The sequence below is a fragment of the Salmo salar genome, chromosome ssa07 (genome assembly GCF_905237065.1).
Source record: "Salmo salar chromosome ssa07, Ssal_v3.1, whole genome shotgun sequence".
Classification (NCBI taxonomy): domain Eukaryota; kingdom Metazoa; phylum Chordata; class Actinopteri; order Salmoniformes; family Salmonidae; genus Salmo; species Salmo salar.
The window spans coordinates 22,853,318-22,874,120 of record NC_059448.1 but is presented as its reverse complement, the minus strand read 5'-3'; the positions used below and the strand labels follow the sequence as shown (position 1 = coordinate 22,874,120).

General features: G+C 46.7%; 1 protein-coding gene across 4 annotated transcripts in view; it reads right to left on the bottom strand.

Moving 5' to 3' along the window:
* Positions 1 to 9,015: 9,015 nt before the first annotated feature.
* The window catches only part of nlgn2a (neuroligin 2a), a 229,347-nt gene continuing 217,559 nt past the window's right edge, over positions 9,016 to 20,803 (bottom strand). For 2 of the 4 annotated variants that reach the window (XM_045721730.1, XM_045721731.1), the window contains exons 5-8: positions 19,098 to 19,363; positions 18,609 to 18,762; positions 17,255 to 17,621; positions 9,016 to 10,283 (exon numbers count right to left, since the gene is read on the bottom strand). In XM_045721730.1, the coding sequence (XP_045577686.1) occupies positions 9,452 to 10,283; positions 17,255 to 17,621; positions 18,609 to 18,762; positions 19,098 to 19,363 (1,619 nt within the window). In that variant the 3' untranslated portion in view covers positions 9,016 to 9,451. The remainder of the gene's footprint in view (positions 10,284 to 17,254; positions 17,622 to 18,608; positions 18,763 to 19,097; positions 19,364 to 20,803) is intronic. The other 2 variants (XM_045721728.1, XM_045721729.1) reach the window with 1 other exon arrangement.

Genomic DNA, 20,803 nt, shown 5'->3' with positions numbered 1-20,803 from the left:
CACCATGCCAATGGTGACCTTAAAACAGTTACAGAGTTTAATGGCTGTGATAGGAGAAAACTGAGAATGAATCACCAACATTGTAGTTACTCCACAATACTACCCCAAAGGACAGAGTGAAAAGACAGAAGTCTGTACAGAATTTAAAAAAATCCAAAACATGCATCATGTTTGCAATAAGGCACTAAAGTAAAACTGCAAAAAATGTAGCAAAGAAATTAACTTTATGTCCTGAATACAAAGCGTTATGTTTGGGGCAAATCCAACAAGACATCACTGAGCACCACTTCATATTTTCAAGCATGGTGGTGGCTGCATCATGTTATGGCTATGTTTGTCATTGGCAAGGACTAGGGAGTTTTTTTATGATAAAAATGAACGGAATAGAGCTAAGCACTGGCGAAATCCTAGAGGAAAACCTGGTTGTCTGCTTTCCAACAGACAAATTCACCTTTCAGCAGGACAATAACCTAAAACACAAGGCCAAATATACACTGGTGTTGCTTACCAAGACAAAATGTAATGTTTCTGAGTGGCCTAGTTAGTTTTACAGTTTTGACTTGCTTTCTAGCAATGATCAACAACCAAACTTGACAGTGCATGAATCATTTTTGAAAGAATAATGTGCAAATATTGTACATTCCAGGTGTGCAAAGCTCTTAGAGACTTACCCAGAAAGACTCACCGCTGCCAAAGGTGATTCTAACATGTATTGAATACTTATGTAAATTTGATATTTCTGTATTTAATTTTTAATACATTTGCAAAAATGTCTAAACATGTTTTCACTTTGTCATTATGGGTTATTGTGTGTAGATGGGCGAGAATTGTTTTTATTTTATCCATTTAGAATTCAGGCTTTAACACAACAAAATATGGAATGTGTCAAGAGGTATAAATACTTTCTGAAGGCACTGTATGTGCTGAGTTGCTTCTGGATGGGTTTCCTCTGGAGCTGGTGGATGGAGACGCGTCTAACATACCTCTGAGATGGGTGAGTGATGTGCTGCATCAGCTCAATGTCTTGGTGCAACCGAAGAGCAAGATCCTGGTGGTAACTGTTCTAGGTGTTCAGAGCACGGGAAAGTCCACTCTATTGAACACAATGTTTGGAGTGCAGTTCGCAGTCAGTAGCGGCAGATGCACAAGAGGGGCCTTTATGCTGCTCATCAAAGTCAAAGACGACTTCAAGAAAGAGCTGAACTGCGACTTTGTTGTAATCATCGACACAGAAGGGCTGAAGTCGTCAGGGCTGGCACAGCTGGGTGATAGCTACAGTGCATTCGGAAAGTATTCAGGCCCCTTGACTTTTTCCACATTTTGTTACATTACAGCCTCATTCTAAAATTGATTAAATTGTTTTTCCTCATCAATCTACACACAATACCCCATAATGACAAAGCAAAAACAGTATTCAGGCCCTTTGCTATGAGACTCGAGACATGAGCTCAGGTCCATCCTGTTTCCGTTGATCATCCTTGAGATGTTTCTACAACTTTATTGGAATCCACCTGTGGTAAATTCAATTGATTGGATATGATTTGAAAGGCTGTTGTGGAATTCTTACACAGGGACACTCAAAGTCAATCTTAAATGAATCATTGTTTATTGTCAGCGTGCTGGAGAGGTTCCAACAAACTTAATGCACCATAGTGAACGTCTGTCAGAAGCTCTGCTGGGGCAGTCCCAGCAGTTGTCTTATATACAGCTATACACAGACAAGTTATATTTGCATGATTTAGCATAATTCATGAATCATTACCATTTTGTTTCATTCATGTGACCGACCAATGCTGGTTCATAACATGTGACAGACAAATACCTCACGAGGCCTCTTCTCTCTAAGCTGAGACCTTGAAATTGAGATATTTTGTTCATTCTCAAAACAAGGTCTGGGCGTACTGTCAAATTGCAGCGACTGATAGTGAGGATTTGTACAGTCAGCCACTTGCATGAACACAGAAATTGGTTTATAGAACAGCCCATGAATAGAACACAGAAATGTGTTATAAGAAAAGCACAAGCATTAAAATTCTATTACATGCCATCCTCTTATCATTTGTGTGATAATAAACATTACATTTTAATGTAAGCATTTACATTTTAGCTTCTATATCAACATATCCTATACTCCTATTAAAGCAATGGAAATCAACACAGAAAAAAACCCCAGACACTTCATCATTTCAAACCCTTCATTCTGGGTTGTACAATCCAATTAGTATGGTAATACTATAATCATAATAAAGGTTTTACTTTATTAATGGGAGTGAGTATCAAAAATGCCCACACATACTGTACTTGGCAGACTCAATGGACAAGATCAGTGTCAGAAGAAAGCTGAGTTCACCAACCTGTCTCAGACCTGCAGTAGAAGCCTGTGTCACCAACTCTCTGGGTCCAGAAATTGTTGATGAAATGCTGACAGGACAGAATGCCTTTCAATTCAGCTCTCTGGGATTTTTCCAGTACTCTATCCTGAAGGAACTCCCGTCAGGATTCAACTTGGACAACTACTAGTTTCCTGTGGGACCTCACAGTCAAGATATGGGCCCTTGAAATCTGCCCCAAGACTATAAGCAGAATAGGCACTCCATGGAATGGTACTTGCACTTGACCTTAGCTACTGGCCAAACAACATTGTGGGTGTTATTTGCATTGCTTAAAAGCAATTTACAGAAGACTTATTCCTTGAACTGAGCATGAATCAGTCTACCTGGGGTACTAGGGTCTGATGCTAAATCCATTTTTTTAATGCTTTCAATGTTTAATAGTTCAAATTCTGTAAGTAAACAAAGTTGAAAAGTTACTGCATTTTATTCATGCCTTATATGTTTTGTTGAATCCAAATGGTCATATTTTGAAAATAAATGTTTTCTTGACACATTTGTTTTTATTTTGTTTTGGTTATCATGTGGTGAGTAGGATCAAACCATGCATTGTTATTACCCAATGACTGATGCTGATGTTATTCAGTCAAGTGTTGAAAAGCATCATTTTTCAAAAGGGCAATGTTCCCTCTCATTGTAATGTGCATAAACACATAAACACAACAAAAGTTAGAAATTAAAATAAACTTATTCAAGTTTGCTTGTCTGTTTGCTTCTCTGTAAGAAAACCGTACTTATTAATATTAGCTGAATATTTACTAGTCTTATTACCTCAAATAAAAAAACAGTTTCTTGATGCAACATATTGGCAAGGTATTGGTATTCCACTGATGTATTCCAATAATCACATTGTTTGTAATGGAAAAATCTGTGTTCTAAATGGAGTTGAACGGGTGCAGTAGGCCAATGAAGAGGCATAGTCGACAGTCTGGCTATGAATGTCTTTAATGTTCCCCACATCCGAATCCCAGCATACAGTGTATCATAACTTCTAAAGTAAACAAATATCATCACCTTATTTATATAGTTTTACTTTACTTTTTTAATTATAATATGTTTTTAAAATCCATTATTCACATGTTTTCTTCATCTCAAGTCTTGGGTTTCTGAATTCCACAAAGAAAAGTAAAAACAAGACAACAGGTGCAAATTTGAGTATGCAGGCCTAACTGACACCCAGCTCAGAATGTTTCCCAGGGTTATTTGTCATGTGCTTCAGTACAACTGGACTCTCAGGTACCTAGACCGTAACATAGACAAACCTTTCTCTGTTTTGAAGGTCAACCATGACATGTAGTCACGAGCAAGGCAGGAAATTCACCTACGAGAAACATTGTTACCGTCTGCCTCTTTTAGTTCAGAACAGGTGTTTAACAGAGCATCACTCTGGCAAATCTATAAAACAGTGATAGCTGCTTAACAGATGGTGTTAATCATTGAACACTTAACAAAACTGGTTTTGCACCAAAAAGTATGACTTTCTTCTTGTGCGGGAGATAATACATTAAAATCCAATATGGATTTTTTGGGGGTCGGGTCAATTGTTTTAAAGTCCTATTAAACTAACACTATAGATATCAACTCCCTCTGCATTAGTCCTAACTAAGGCTACAACAAAATGGAGTACACACCTATGCTTACACACCAAATGAGCTATCCTAACACATACTCTCACATGTACACACTCACACTTCCTGGTCTATACCTATGTACATGCCTTGTCATGCAGTTCAACCATCTGCCCACTAAGCAGCTCAATTCCCACCGCACCTTTCCACCTGGAAGGCAAGCTTAGCGGTACCGATAGCTTATGATGAGGTCACTGTAGTACAGATAGCACAACCTACATGAACAGGACACATATTGTACGTAACACAGTGTATTCAGGGGGACATGTGTCCCACCCGCAGTACGCGATTTCCGATAAGGCTAAGACGTAGCCTGGTCCCAGATCTGTTTGTGCTGTCTTGTCAACTCCTAGTCGAGACAATGACCGTAGGAGTTGGCAAGACGGCACAAACAGATCTGGGAACAGGCTAGATCAGAGGCAACTTAGGTTACAAAAAGCCATCGTTTCTCGGTCTCCCTGTGGTTCTGGGGCTACACAACGGTAGGAGAGTCAACAGGGAGGGAATATACAAATTCCAAAAGCCACAAAGATGTTTTTAAAGGTGCATTCATTTTTTATTTATTTTTTGCTTCTTGGCCATGTTTGTAGTTGCCACATGGGTGGTGGAAGTTACCGATTCCACCTTTAGGGTGTGCTGTATCATCATCCAGACTGGCTGGTGTGGTACACAGCTAATACAGGCCTGCAGTTATGCATGGCCCATTTGAATGTGGGAGAGACCCTATAACCAACAGCATAGAATGAGAATGGGTCAGTATCCCTGCTACGCTGTTCACCTAGTGCTTACACAGGTTGAGTAGTCAAGATGCTATGTAGACCACACTTTATGACTTTGTTCTGCATGTCCATTGTCTATCCACTTCTGAACAACTTTGTTAGTTACGTGCACCGAAAGAGCTAATAGAACTAGAATCTCACTTTCCTGAATCTTTCGAAAAAGTCCAGTAGCGAATACATTTAAATGGCGTACGGTTAACATAGAACACTAGCTGGAGGCCCCTTTTCAACTTGCACCTGTTGTCTCTGTTGTTGTCACAAAGTCATTTCATTCATTCACTCGAAAAAACAAACAAGAAACGTAATATTTACAAATATTTTTGACCGTTTGTTCTTACACTTAAAAATGTACAGTTTTGCTCCTCTTTTTTTTTTGACGTCTCTCTCTGTCGCAAAACGCTGTATTCCTCCACATTCCGAATGTTCAGAGGAAAGGTAGGTTGTTATGGCGATTGTGTCACCATGGCGCCCTCTAGTGTGTAAGCGTATAAAATAGACAAGGAAAAGAACAGAAAAAAAGCAAATAGCATCTGTCACTCTTCTATGGAACCCTGACCTGTTCACCGGACGTGCTACCTGTCCCAGACCTGCTGTTTTCAACTCTCTAGAGACAGCAGGAGCGGTAGAGATACTCTCAATGATTGGCTATGAAAAGCCACATGACATTTACTCTTGAGGTGCTGACTTGTTGCACCCTCGACAACTGTGATTATTATTATTTGACTGTGCTGGTCATTTATGAACATTTGAACATCTTGGCCATGTTCTGTTGTAATCTCCACCCGGCACAGCCAGAAGAGGACTGGCCACCCCTCATAGCCTGGTTCCTCTCTAGGTTTCTTCCTAGGTTTTGGCCTTTCTAGGGAGTTTTTCCTAGCCACCGTGCTTCTACACCTGCATTGCTTGCTGTTTGGGGTTTTAGGCTGGGTTTCTGTACAGCACTTTGAGATATCAGCTGATGTAAGAAGGGCTATATAAATACATTTGATTTTGATTTGATTCTATTGGTTGTAGTTCTGTTGTGTTGTATTTGTAGTAGTACTAGTTTCCTCTGCGACCCTCCTGTTGCCTCTGCGACCCTCTTATTCACAGGATAAAAAAGTTCACTAGGATCTAATGGCACAAAGACTTGATAGGACAGATCTATCTGATCGTTCCCACACCTGAAATAAGATGTCGGTGCCCTAGTCTGTCCACTGTCCGAGTCACATCTCACACCCTTTCCCCTTTGTTTAAGGCTGTGATGATGACTTGGAGGCTTTGGGGCTCTCTCCCAGGTTTCATATTCTAGTCCAATAGCACATTTTATAGTAAGTCCATCTCCGTAGCTGAGAGAAAAGTTCCAGCATGTAAGTCCACTGACTCCCTCTGATTCCACATACACAACCCCAGTCTAGTCCTTGTTACAGTATATTGGTGCAGCGGATCACCTCCCGTATTTCCCCACCACACGCTGTCCCTCTCAGTTGGCCAGCACAGAGTATCTGACAACACCAGCCTGTGTTCTCTCACAATGAAATAGTAACCAAAAAAACGTCTAAAGCTAAACACAAGCAGAGACAACACTGTCGCTAACGGTTTCTCACCGAGGATACTACAGCGCACTGTGGGTTCACACACAGCGCTACAGTTCAGTTCAGTTGGATTAATCCTATTCACCCATCAGCCCCCTCTGCTGGCCATGTCATAGCATTACGGACGGAGGCGCTATCAACAGGCTTTCCCTTGACTTCTACGCGCACCTCCCTGTTCAAAAAAGGAAAGAGTAAAAACAGCTGATCACTTTGTTGTCCCTTGTTCTAAGGACCTCTTACTCTCCCCGTCCTCTTCCCAGCTCTGTTATCCCAGACCCTGTCTGATAGACCGCCAGTCTTTCCTCCGTGTGCTTAGAGTTCAATGTACAGCAGTGGAGCTAAGGGGACGTGAGAGCAGCAGAGTCGGCAGGGTGATGTGTCAGGGGTGAAGGGTCAGGAGACGCAGGGTTCAACGACGGTGCACGGTGAAGTTACGAGTTGAAACGTCGGCGATTTCTACGCTCAACTTTTCACAAAGATGGTTAGTTGAAATTGCATGTACAGCAGTCTTGAATCAGACGGGTGTTTACTGGTGGAGGAAAGGAGAAAGGGATGGGGAAAATAAACTGAGAGGAAGAACGGAGGAGTGTGTGTGTAAGCAGTTATTTCCGGGGTTTCGCACCACGGGGAGGCGCCTCTGATATGAGATGTCTGTCTGTCTCCTTCCTCACACACATTCCATCTTCCTCCGTCATTCTCTCTGCCCTCTAATTACCCCTGGCCCTGTGAAGCTGAGCTGACATGTACTCACGCGCGCATGCACACAGGCGTTCATCAAACAGCATTTGTACGGGCTAGAAATCGAGGTGAAGATGGGAGGAGAGAAGGGGAGAGTGGGTAAAAGAAAGAGGGAGATGGAGAACTGTCCCGTTTCACTCCTTCATTGTAACATAATTAGGAATGTAATGTTATATGAGGATCCAAGACTTGACTGTATGTACCTTCCCACCCAGGCCCTCTGAGAACTCTGGCAGGTTTCACTTGGTAAACAATAGGTCTACCTGCAGCATCAATACACCCTATTCCCTTTTGGCCAGAGCATAATGGACCCCAATAACTCTAGGTTTGTGTCCAAAATGGCATCCTATTCCCTACATAGTGCACCACTTTTGGCCTGACTGGCCACAGTAGTGCACTATTAGGGAATAGGATGCCATTTCAGTGGCAGTCTATGGCTTCTACGCCTGCCATAATGAGTCACAGAGAGACAGGGGCCCAAGGCTCAGTGGATGGCCTGGTTATTACGAGAAAAATACAGAGCTGCTACAGTGGCACCAATAACTCACATTACATAAGAGGGGCCCTCAGGGGCCCTGGCTGGATGATAGCAGAGCAGGAGGAGGATGTGAGACAGAGAAAGGGGTCTTTATGTGATTGAAATGTAGTGTTGTTTTTTTCTGTTTAGTGTTCTTAATGTAAAGTACATTGGATTGCACTCACTTTTATGAAATGTGTTGTATAAATAAAGATTGAATTGATTTAATGGGGTAGTTGATTTGCTTGGGGTAGCATGTAGTCTGTAGTGCAATAGTAGACAGTAAGCAATAAGGGTGGGAGATGATCAACATAAGCAATGTGTTGTATAATCAATGTGTATAATAATTGTATTTATTCATGTGTATTATTCATTGGTCCAGTCAGGTTTTTCGTTGTTGTAAAGGATAAGATTCAAAATGAAAGAAGCACTGCTGCAGTGGTTTAGTGACGTGCCTCCAGATTTTTTTTCCTTGCAGAAAAGAAAATATGAAGAAAAAGCATATGAAATTGAGATAGAAATAGTTTAAAACAGGAGATGTGTGTGTGAATATTGACTATCCAGTGTCCTTTCCCCATCATCGTTTTTAAAAAGAATTCATGCATAGATCCCCACTGAGAAAACCATTTCGATATTTTCTTCTTTGTACACATTTATATATAACTATATTTATATATAACTATATGTATATATATATTTATATATAACTATATGTATATATGTATATATATATATAACTATATATATATATAACTATATATATATATATATATATATATATATATATATATATGTCTATATATCTATATATTTTAAAATCTTTCCACAAAAAATAAGAACCGAAAGCAACAATCAATCAAACAAACAAACGTTGAAAAAAAGATAACGAAAAAAGCACAAGATAGGCCAGTTTGGCACTTTTCATGAACACACAGTAAGTAGGCTATCTTGATACAGCTCAACACTCTTGATTCTATCTCAGTTCCCCTCCTATGGGAAAACAACACAGTACTTGGCACCAAGAATGCTGGTAGAAAGACGATATCAGAATACCAATATTTTCATGATATATACTTACTGTATGTACTGTACGCCTCGTATAAAAAAGGTTGTTTTAGAACTACAGAGGAGGGAAAGAGAGGAATGTAGAAAAGAGAAGAGACTCAAGTAAGCAGATGAGATGAGTAGAGAGATAGAGGTTTTCCAATATATCAGAAGGAAAGGGAACCAAACGCTTTACCTCACACTCCAAAAAACTATCCCAAATCAGTGGAGGCTGGTGGGAGGAGCTATAGGAGGACGGGCTCATTGTAAAGGCTGGAATGGAATAAATGGAACGGTGTCAAACACATCAAGCATATGGAAACCACATATTTGACTCTGTTCCATTCATTCCATTCCAGCCAGTACAATGACCCCGTCCTCCTATAGCTCCTCCCACCAGCCTCCTCTGTCCCCAACCCTATTACAGCACAGAAACCGAGAAAACGTGGGATGAAAAAAACGACAAAATGAAATGCACAGTAAGAGGCAGAGGATCATCCTGTGGGCAGGTTTGGGGGCTGTCAGGATCAGAGAATACGAGACCCTCTCAAAATATCTCAACACCCTCAATAACACCTGCTGCCCCTGCAGTTCAGCTGCACTTCCACCTAACCCCAGCAAGGTTGCGCTGTAGGAAGGACACAGCATCAGGGCAGCAGGCTGACGGTTGGAGAAACAGAGAGTAAGAGAGAGAGAGAGAGAGATATCCATAGCCATCCAATGGAGGTAAACCAGAGTGTGTAGTTGGTCCTCCGGTCCCCCAGGGGGAGCTGTAGCTCTACTATACGCGTGTGGTGGAGTGGGGATGGGGCAGGGTGTTGTTGTGGCCGGTGCTGGGGTAGGTGTTGAAGGGGTGGAGGGGCTGCATGCCGGTGATGGTGCTGGGGATCATGGTGATGGTGTTGGGGGTCATGAGGGGCACGTCGTCTGGGGCCCTCCGCAGGGCCAGGGTGTAGTCGGGCGGACAGGAGGGCCGCAGGATGTCGTGGGGCCGGAGGGGCTCCATGTCGTGGTGCGGGTCGTGCTCCGAGTGCTTCATCTGCAGGGACATGATCTCTTCCTCCTGGCTGTGTGCCAGGTCGTTGGCAGGCCCACCGTGGCGCTGCGGAGACAGCCGGTGGCGCCGCATCTCCTGACGCTTGTCCCGCTTGTAGTAGAGCGCGGCAAATGCCAGGATGTTGAGGAAGAGCAGCGACGCCCCCACTGCCACGGTCACCGACAGCTCTGTGGAATAATCCCGAGTGTCACCGGGGAAGAGGTCCAGTCTGGGCCGCTCTGATCCGTAGGGCTCCACGGGGTCAGGGAAGGTGGGGTAGGGGTGGCCCGTGGTGCGGGTTTTGGGCTTCCAGGGGCCCCCGGGGGGGCGAGTGCTGCCTGGAGGTAGCCTGGTGGTGGTGGGGTTCAGGACTTCATGGAGGGAGTGTAAATGAGGGACCAGCTCCAGCCAGAAGGCCACCTTGTTGGCTCGGTAGTTGTCCCTGACGCGGGGCTTCAGGCCGATGTGAAGGTACTGCTTGTCCTTGGAGTTGAACTTGGTCCAGATGACCTCCTCGAAACGGTTGGGCTTGGTGTGGATGAATTTGGTGTCCTGAGGCACTGGCAGATTGGGGTCCCTGGAGGAGAAAGAGGATGAATCTCACTCAGGTGATTTCAATCAACGCCCTGACACCTTGAGGCTGTTCTGAGGGGGGGGGATGCTCTTAATGTTTGGTACACTCAGGGGGGTGCTCTTAATGTTTGGTACACTCAGGGGGGTGCTCTTAATGTTTGGTATACTCAGGGGGGTGCTCTTAATGTTTTGTACACTCAGGGGGGTGCTCTTAATGTTTTGTACACTCAGGGGGGTGCTCTTAATGTTTGGTACACTCAGGGGGGTGCTCTTAATGTTTGGTACACTCAGGGGGTGCTCTTAATGTTTTGTACACTCAGGGGGGTGCTCTTAATGTTTTGTACACTCAGGGGGGTGCTCTTAATGTTTTGTACACTCAGGGGGGTGCTCTTAATGTTTTGTACACTCAGGGGGGTGCTCTTAATGTTTTGTACACTCAGGGGGGGTGCTCTTAATGTTTTGTACACTCAGGGGGGTGCTCTTAATGTTTTGTACACTTAGGGGGGTACTCTTAATGTTTTGTACACTTAGGGGGGTGCTCTTAATGTTTTGTACACTCAGGAGGGTGCTCTTAATGTTTTGTACACTCAGGGGGGTGCTCTTAATGTTTTGTACACTCAGGGGGTGCTCTTAATGTTTTGTACACTTAGGGGGGTGCTCTTAATGCTTGGTATACTCAGGGGGGTGCTCTTAATGTTTTGTACACTCAGGGGGGTGCTCTTAATGTTTTGTACACTCAGGGGGGTGCTCTTAATGTTTTGTACACTCAGGGGGGTGCTCTTAATGTTTGGTATACTCAGGGGGGTGCTCTTAATGTTTTGTACACTCAGGGGGGTGCTCTTAATGTTTTGTACACTCAGGGGGGTGCTCTTAATGCTTGGTATACTCAGGGGGGTGCTCTTAATGCTTGGTATACTCGGGGGTGCTCTTAATGTTTGGTATACTCAGGGGGTGCTCTTAATGTTTTGTATACTCAGGGGGGTGCTCTTAATGTTTGGTATACTCAGGGGGTGCTCTTAATGTTTTGTATACTTAGGGGGGTGCTCTTAATGCTTGGTATACTCAGGGGGGTGCTCTTAATGTTTTGTATACTCAGGGAGGTGCTCTTAATGTTTGGTATACTCAGGGGGGTGCTCTTAATGTTTTGTATACTCAGGGGGGTGCTCTTAATGCTTGGTATACTCAGGGGGGTGCTCTTAATGCTTGGTATACTCAGGGGGTGCTCTTAATGTTTTGTATACTCAGGGGGTGCTCTTAATGCTTGGTATACTCAGGGGGGTGCTCTTAATGTTTGGTATACTCAGGGGGTGCTCTTAATGCTTGGTATACTCAGGGGGGTGCTCTTAATGCTTGGTATACTCAGGGGTGCTCTTAATGTTTTGTATACTCAGGGGGGTGCTCTTAATGTTTGGTATACTCAGGGGGGTGCTCTTAATGTTTGGTACACTCAGGGGGGTGCTCTTAATGTTTGGTACACTCAGGGGGGTGCTCTTAATGTTTTGTACACTCAGGGGGGTGCTCTTAATGCTTGGTACACTCAGGGGGGTGCTCTTAATGTTTTGTACACTCAGGGGGGTGCTCTTAATGTTTTGTACACTCAGGGGGGTGCTCTTAATGTTTTGTACACTCAGGGGGGTGCTCTTAATGCTTGGTATACTCAGGGGGGTGCTCTTAATGCTTGGTATACTCAAGGGGGTGCTCTTAATGCTTGGTATACTCAGGGGGGTGCTCTTAATGCTTGGTATACTCAGGGGGGTGCTCTTAATGCTTGGTACACTCAGGGGGGTGCTCTTAATGTTTGGTACACTCAGGGGGTGCTCTTAATGCTTGGTACACTCAGGGGGTGCTCTTAATGCTTGGTACACTCAGGGGGGTGCTCTTAATGTTTGGTACACTCAAGGGGGTGCTCTTAATGTTTGGTACACTCAAGGGGGTGCTCTTAATGCTTGGTATACTCAGGGGGTGCTCTTAATGCTTGGTATACTCAGGGGGGTGCTCTTAATGTTTGGTATACTCAGGGGGTGCTCTTAATGCTTGGTATACTCAGGGGGTGCTCTTAATGTTTGGTATACTCAGGGGGTGCTCTTAATGCTTGGTATACTCAGGGGGGTGCTCTTAATGCTTGGTATACTCAGGGGGGTGCTCTTAATGCTTGGTATACTCAGGGGGGTGCTCTTAATGCTTGGTATACTCAGGGGGGTGCTCTTAATGCTTGGTATACTCAGGGGGTGCTCTTAATGCTTGGTATACTCAGGGGGTGCTCTTAATGCTTGGTATACTCAGGGGGGTGCTCTTAATGCTTGGTATACTCAGTGTATACTTCACTGTTAAACAACCTGATGAATTTGATACAAACCAACATTAAAACAATTTATACATTCAAAATCTGAAGAAATTTAATTTAGCTTTTTACATACAGTATGATACTCTTGTTAGGGCTGCAAATCATAAACATGGGGGTCTGGATAGACAAAGTACTGTATCACGGAAGATCTGCATAAAAATGGTACGGTAATTTCCAATTGAACCGACATATGCAGTGTTTACCCTGAATGTAGCTACCGCAACCGCGGGAACAGTGCCACTAATTGCCAATCGCGCTATAAAGTGGATCTTCAGCACTAAGGGTTGAATAGAGCCCTAAATTAAATAGTCCTCAAGAGGAGGGAGAACAAACAAAACACCATTCTCACCCTCTATCTTCTACTACCTACCCCCTATCACCCACCTATCACCCACCTATCACCCACCCACCAACCACCTACCTACCTACCTACCTACCACCAACCACCAAACAACCATCTACCAACCAACCACCTATCACCAACCACCTACCAACCAACGACCTTCCACCTACCCACCTTCCCACCAACCACATTCCCACCAACCACCTATCCAACAACCACAAACCCAGCAACCACATACCACCAAACCAACCAACCACCTACCCACCTACCCACCAACCACCTACCACTCTCCCACCAACCACCTCCCCACCAACCAACCACCTACCACCTACCACCTTCCCACCAACCTACCCAACACCCACCTACCACCGTCCCACAAACCACCTACCAACCAACTACCTACCCACCAACCAACTTCCCACTAACCACTGACCCACCAACCACCTTCCCACCAACCGCCTACCCACCAACCACCTACCATCTACCCACCTTCCCACCGTCCCACAAACCACTTACCAACCAACTACCTACCCACCTTCCCACCAACCACCTATCCACCTACCACTGTCCCACCAACCACTGTCCCACCAACCATCTACCCACCAACCACCGTCCCACAAACCACTTTCCAACCAACCACCTACCCACCTTCCCACCAACCAACCACCTATCCACCTACCACCTATCCACCGTCCCACCAACCACCTACTACCTACCCACTTTCCCACCAACCACTGTCCCACCAACCACCGTCCCACAAACCACCTTCCCACCAACCACTGTCCCACCAACCACTGTCCCACCAACCACCGTCACACCAACCACCTTCCCACCAACCACTTTCCCACCAACCACCTACCAACCAACCACCGTCCCACAAACAACCTTCCCACCAACCATCTACCACCTACCCACTTTCCCACCAACCAGCAACTCACCAACGATCTACCCACCAACGATCTACCCACCAACGACCTACCCACCTACCCACCAACCACCTACCCACCAACGATCTACCCACCAACGACCTACCCACCAACCACCTTCCCACCAACCACCTACCCACCAAACACCTTCCCACCAATGACCTACCCACCAATGACCTACCCACCAACGACCTACCCACCAACGACCTACCCACCAACGACCTACCCACCAACGACCTTCCCACCAACCACCTACTCACCAACCACCTACCCACCAACGACCTACCCACCAACGACCTACCCACCAACCACCAACCACCTACCCACCAACGATCTACCCACCAACCACCTTCCCACCAACCCACCAACCACCTACCCACCAACCACCTACCCACCAACGACCTTCCCACCTACCCACTAACCACCTTCCTAACAATCACCTACCACTTACCCACCTACCATCAACCACCTACCACCTACCACCAACCACCGTCACACCAACCACCTTCCCACCAACCACTTTCCCACCAACCACCTACCAACCAACCACCGTCCCACAAACCACCGTCCCACAAACCACCTTCCCACCAACCATCTACCACCTACCCACTGTCCCACCAACCACTGTCCCACCAACCACCGTCACACCAACCACCGTCACACCAACCACCTTCCCACCAACCACTTTCCCACCAACCACTTTCCCACCAACCACCTACCAACCAACCACCGTCCCACAAACCACTTTCCCACCAACCAGCTACCCACCAACGATCTACCCACCAACGATCTACCCACCAATGACCTACCCACCAACGACCTACCCACCAACCACCTACCCACCAACAATCTACCCACCAACCACCTACCCACCAACCACCTACCCACCAACGACTTTCCCACCTACCCACTAACCACCTTCCCACCAATCACCTACCACTTACCCACCTACCACCAACCACCTACCACCTACCACCAACCACCGTCACACCAACCACCTTCCCACCAACCACTTTCCCACCAACCACCTACCAACCAACCACCGTCCCACAAACCACCGTCCCACAAACCACCTTCCCACCAACCATCTACCACCTACCCACTTTCCCACCAACCACTGTCCCACCAATCACTGTCCCACCAACCACCGTCACACCAACCACCTTCCCACCAACCACTTTCCCACCAACCACCTACCAACCAACCACCGTCCCACAAACCACTTTCCCACCAACCAGCTACCCACCAACAATCTACCCACCAATGACCTACCCACCAACGACCTACCCACCAACGATCTACCCACCAACGACCTACCCACCAACCACCAACCACCTACCCACCAACCACCTACCCACCAACCACCTTCCCACCAACGACCTACCCACCAACGATCTACCCACCAACGACCTACCCACCAACCACCTACCCTCCAACCACCTACCCACCAACGATCTACCCACCAACCACCAACCACCTTCCCACCAACCACCTACCCACCAACGATCTACCCACCAACGACCAACCCACCAACCACCAACCACCTTCCCACCAACCACCTACCCACCCACCACCTACCCACCAACGATCTACCCACCAACGACCTACCCACCAACGACCTACCCACCAATCACCTTCCCACCAACGACCTACCCACCAATCACCTTCCCACCAACGACCTACCCACCAACCACCTTCCCACCAACCACCAACCCACCAATCACCTTCCCACCAACGACCTACCCACCAACCACCTTCCCACCAACCACCTACCCACCAACCACCTTCCCACCAACCAGCTACCCACCAACGATCTACCCACCAACGACCTACCCACCAACGACCTACCCACCAACGACCTACCCACCACCAACCACCTACCCACCAATGACCTACCCACCAACGACCTACCCACCAACCACCAACCCACCAATGATCTACCCACCAACGACCTACCCACCAACCACCAACCACCTACCCACCAATGATCTACCCACCAACGACCTACCCACCAACCACCTACCCACCAACGATCTACCCACCAACCACCTACCCACCAACCACCTACCCACCAACGATCTACCCACCAACGATCTACCCACCAACGACCTTCCCACCAACCACCTACCCACCAACCACCTACCCACCAACCACCTTCCCACCAACGACCTACCCACCAATGACCTACCCACCAACGACCTTCCCACCAACGACCTACCCACCAACCACCTTCCCACCAACCAGCTACCCACCAACGATCTACCCACCAACGACCTACCCACCAACGACCTACCCACCAACGACCTACCCACCAACCACCAACCCACCAACGATCTACCCACCAACGACCTACCCACCAACCACCTTCCCACCAACCACCTACCCACCAACCACCTTCCCACCAACCACCTACCCACCAACGACCTTCCCACCTACCCACTAACCACCTTCCCACCAATCACCTACCACCTACCACCAACCACCAACCACCGTCACACCAACCACCTTCCCACCAACCACTTTCCCACCAACCACTTTCCCACCAACCACCTACCAACCACCGTCCCACAAACCACCATCCCACAAACCACCTTCCCACCAACCATCTACCACCTACCCACTTTCCCACCAACCAGCTACCCACCAACGATCTATCCACCAACGATCTACCCACCAACGACCTACCCACCTACCACCAACCACCTACCCACCAACCACCTTCCCACCAACCACCTACCCACCAACCACCTTCCCACCAACGACCTACCCACCAACGACCTACCCACCAACCACCTTCCCACCAACGACCTTCCCACCAACGACCTACCCACCAACGACCTACCCACCAACGACCTACCCACCAACAACCTTCCCACCAACCAGCTCCCCACCAACGACCTACCCACCAACGACCTACCCACCAACGACCTACCCACCAACCACCTTCCCACCAACGACCTACCCACCAACAACCTTCCCACCAACCAGCTACCCACCAACGACCTACCCACCAACGACCTACCCACCAACCACCAACCACCTACCCACCAACGATCTACCCACCAACCACCTACCCACCAACCACCTTCCCACCAACCACCTACCCACCAACGACCTTCCCACCTACCCACTAACCACTTTCCCACCAATCACCTACCACCAACCACCTACCACCAACCACCAACCACCTACGCACCTACCACCAACCACCTACCTACCTACCTACCTACCTACCTACCTACCTACCTACCTACCTACCTACCTACCTACCTACCTACCTACCTACCTACCTACCTACCAACCATTTACCCACTTACCCACCTACCATTTAACCACCTACCACCTACCCATCAGCCACCTACCCCGTCTTAGCGAAGTTAGTCCAATATGTCATGACTACAGCACTGAGCATGACATCATTCTTAGAGAAGTTGCAGGGGAAGAGGTCGGTGGCTCCGATCATGGGCACCCCGAACACGTAGGGTATCTCATCCCCGTGGGCCGCGTCCGCCCACTCCGGCCGCGTCTCCGTCTGGCAGTGGTGGTAGAAGGTGTAGAAGTAAACGGGAGACTGGAACTCGGCGTGCAGTTTGGCCGTGGCCACCGCCGGCGCCACCCACTGGTGGTCCGTGAATAAGGCGAGGAGGGTTTTTCTCCTCATGTCTCCGTTGTCACGGTCGGCCCAGTCGGTGTACATGAACTTAATGGTCTCCCTTAGGATGTCCTTACCTAGATGGGAGGAGAGGGAGGATGGGAGGAAGAGCGGGGGGAGGTGTGAGACGAGAGAGAGATATTAGACATGGATAGAGTGAGAGTTGAAGAGAGAGAAAGAGAGAGAAAGAGAGAGAGAAAGAGAGAGAAGAGAGAGAAAGAGATATAGGTAGATAATAAGCAAAAGGAAGCGAGAAAGGGAAAGATAAATTGAGAGAGAAAGAGAGGGTTAAGAGAGGGAAAAGAGAGGGAAGAGAGGGAAAAGTAAGGGAGGAGTCAGAGAAAAAGGCAAATGTTAGTGAATTGAAGTTTGAATAGAAGATTTTACCAAACAGTAAACCACAGAACTTGGCTTTGGGAAACACTGTTCCTCTCTGTTCCTATAGTCACAGGTTATATACAGTGACTATAGAAATTCTACACATCCTTGAACTTTGGTGCAAATCCAACAATACAACACTGACTAACTGCCTCCTTATTTTCAAGCATGGTGGTGCAGCATCATTTTTATGGGTATGCCTGACATCGGCAAAGACTGGGGAGTTTTTCAGGATGAAGATAAACGGGATGAAGCTAAGAACAGGCAAAATTGTAGAGGAAAACCTAGTTTAGTCTGCTTTACACCAGAGACTGGGAGAGGAATTCACCTTTCAGCGGAACAACAACCTACAACACAAAGCCAAATCTACACTGGAGTTGCTTACCAAGAAGACAGTGAATGTCCCTGAGTGGCCAAGTTACAGTTTTGACTTAAATTTGTGGCAAGACTTGAAAATTGCTATCTAGCCATGATCCTCAGCACCTAATAGAGCTTGAATAATTCTGAAAAGAATAATGGGGAACTATTGGGTGATACAGGTGTGGAAAGCTCTTATGAGACGTACCCAAGAAGACTCACATCTGTAATCGCTGCCAAAGGTGTTTTCTAACATGTATTGACTCATTATATTGTTACACAATACCTTCTGAAAAACGGTACATTAATAGGTACATAGAAGCCCTTACCCTCAGGATAGCCGTAGAGATTGTCCACAAAGTTAGAGATGGTGTAGTCGAACGCTGCAGCTGAGATCCCATCGTTGTCTTCACTGTCGTCTACAAACTTGAGCCCCTCTCCCTGGTTCACTCCTATCAGGATGTCATAGTTCAGGAACTCCCCCTAGTGGCAGAAAATGAGAAGGACACGTTAGGTCTATAAATGCATTAGACGTGGATGAGATGAGTTGTGCTGCCCCATAAAATTTTAAGCACTTTGGGCACCTTAAAAAGAGCATTAAACACCAAAAAGCCTCAAATATGAAACTGTCTTCAATTACACTGAACCATTACAGTAATGTTTTATCATAATCATTATCTTTTTACATTTTACCCTTGGTAAATCTCGGCTTGGGCTTTCATCACAACCAATAAAGTACCTCTGTCTCTGCAGTCAGAGAGCTGAGACTAATATACACGCACGGACACACGCACGCACACACACACACCCACACACACCTGCTGCATGAGTATCTCAGGGTCGTCCGGCACCACGTCTCCGTCCACTACGGGTCCAAAGGCGATGTGGTAACGGGCCGGCTGAATGTCCTGATCCACCAGCTCCCTGAAGTTCTTCTTCCTCAGGCAGTCCACCAATTCTGCCGTCTCCGAGTGGCTGCAGCCCACTTTCCGGGCCAGGATCTTGGTGTACTTCAGGGGCTGGTAGTTGACCGACCAGCTGGAGATGGCTGAGCCACTCTGGGCTATGGCCCTCTGGAACAACCCTGGAGGAGAGAGAGAGTGGAAGGAGAAGTTATACAACTGAATCTGTAAGGTGGCGCTTTCATGAACGTCCAACGTAATATCAGGAGCTGGACAAAAATAATATCCTATACGTCAGGAAAAGGTGAGCGGGCATTCACTTTTTTTTGGTCAAAGCGTGCTATACATGTTAGGTGACTAGAGTAGCAGCCATGGGTGCATCTCGATAGACTAATGTGGAATCCTCTCATTGCCTCCTTTCTTTCCGGGAAGAGAGAAGTTAATACCGTACTTTGAACAATCTGAAAAGTTCAGACTTGGGGAAGAGATTGAGAATACTTAGGTTGTGAAAGTTTGTTCCTTTTACCCTCCACAGATTTGTCTTTGTTTTCCCCTGTATCTTACTCACTGTAACAAATCAGAGAGAAAGTCATGTGCTTCTAACTCCAACAATCTCAGACTTGAAATGGTATGATACAGCCCAGACTGGGAAATCGATGGGGGACTACACAGTCTGCTTCTAAAAGAAACTTTTCCTTCCTATTTTCCACAGATTTCTCTCTCTCTCGCTCTCTCTCTCTTTTCTATTTCTCTCCGTCGGTCCTGTGCCTCGTAACAGGAGGGGGCTCTCATCCCTCCCTACTGTTCCTCCTTCGTCTCGCACTCTTCCTCCGCACTCCTTTCCTCTCCTGTAGATTCCTGGTGAATTATTAAGCAGTGACGCAGAGCAGAGCCCCCATTTCCCAGGGAGTTTATTAGGAAGTGTATGACTCAGACACGAGCTAGCCCTACCTGCTACCTCAGCATTACTCCTCATAGAAGATAGAGAGAGAGAGAGAAAGAGAGACAGAGAAAGAGAGACAGAGAAAGAGAGAGAGAGAGGAAGAGAGAAAGGGTGGGCGGGGGGGGAGAGAAGGAGAGGGAGTTAAAGAGTGGGGTGAGAAAGTTTGTAAGAAGCGAAAGAGTAAGAAAAAGAATGAGGGAGATAAAAGGCTGAGATATACAAGTGACAAAAGGGCTCATGCAGTGCCGTCGGAAAGTATTCAGATCGCTTGACTTTTTCCACATTTTAGGTTACAGCCTTATTCTAAAATGGATTCAATTGTTTTTTCCCCCTTCATCAATCTACACACAATACCCCATAATAACAAAGCAAAAACAGGTTTATAGAAATGTTTGCTAATTTATAAATGAAAAAATGAAATATCACATTCACTTAAGGATTCAGAACCTTTACTCAGAACTTTGTTGAAGCACCTTAGGCAGTGATTACAGCCTCGAGTCTTCTTGGGTATGACACTACAAGCTTGGCACACCTGTATTTGGGGAGTTTCTCCCATTCTTCTCTGCAGATCCTCTCAAGATCTGTCAGGTTGGATGTGTAGTGTTGCTGCACAGCTATTTTCAGGTCTCTCCAGAGATGTTCGATCGGGTTCATGTTCCGGCTCTGGCTGGACCACTCA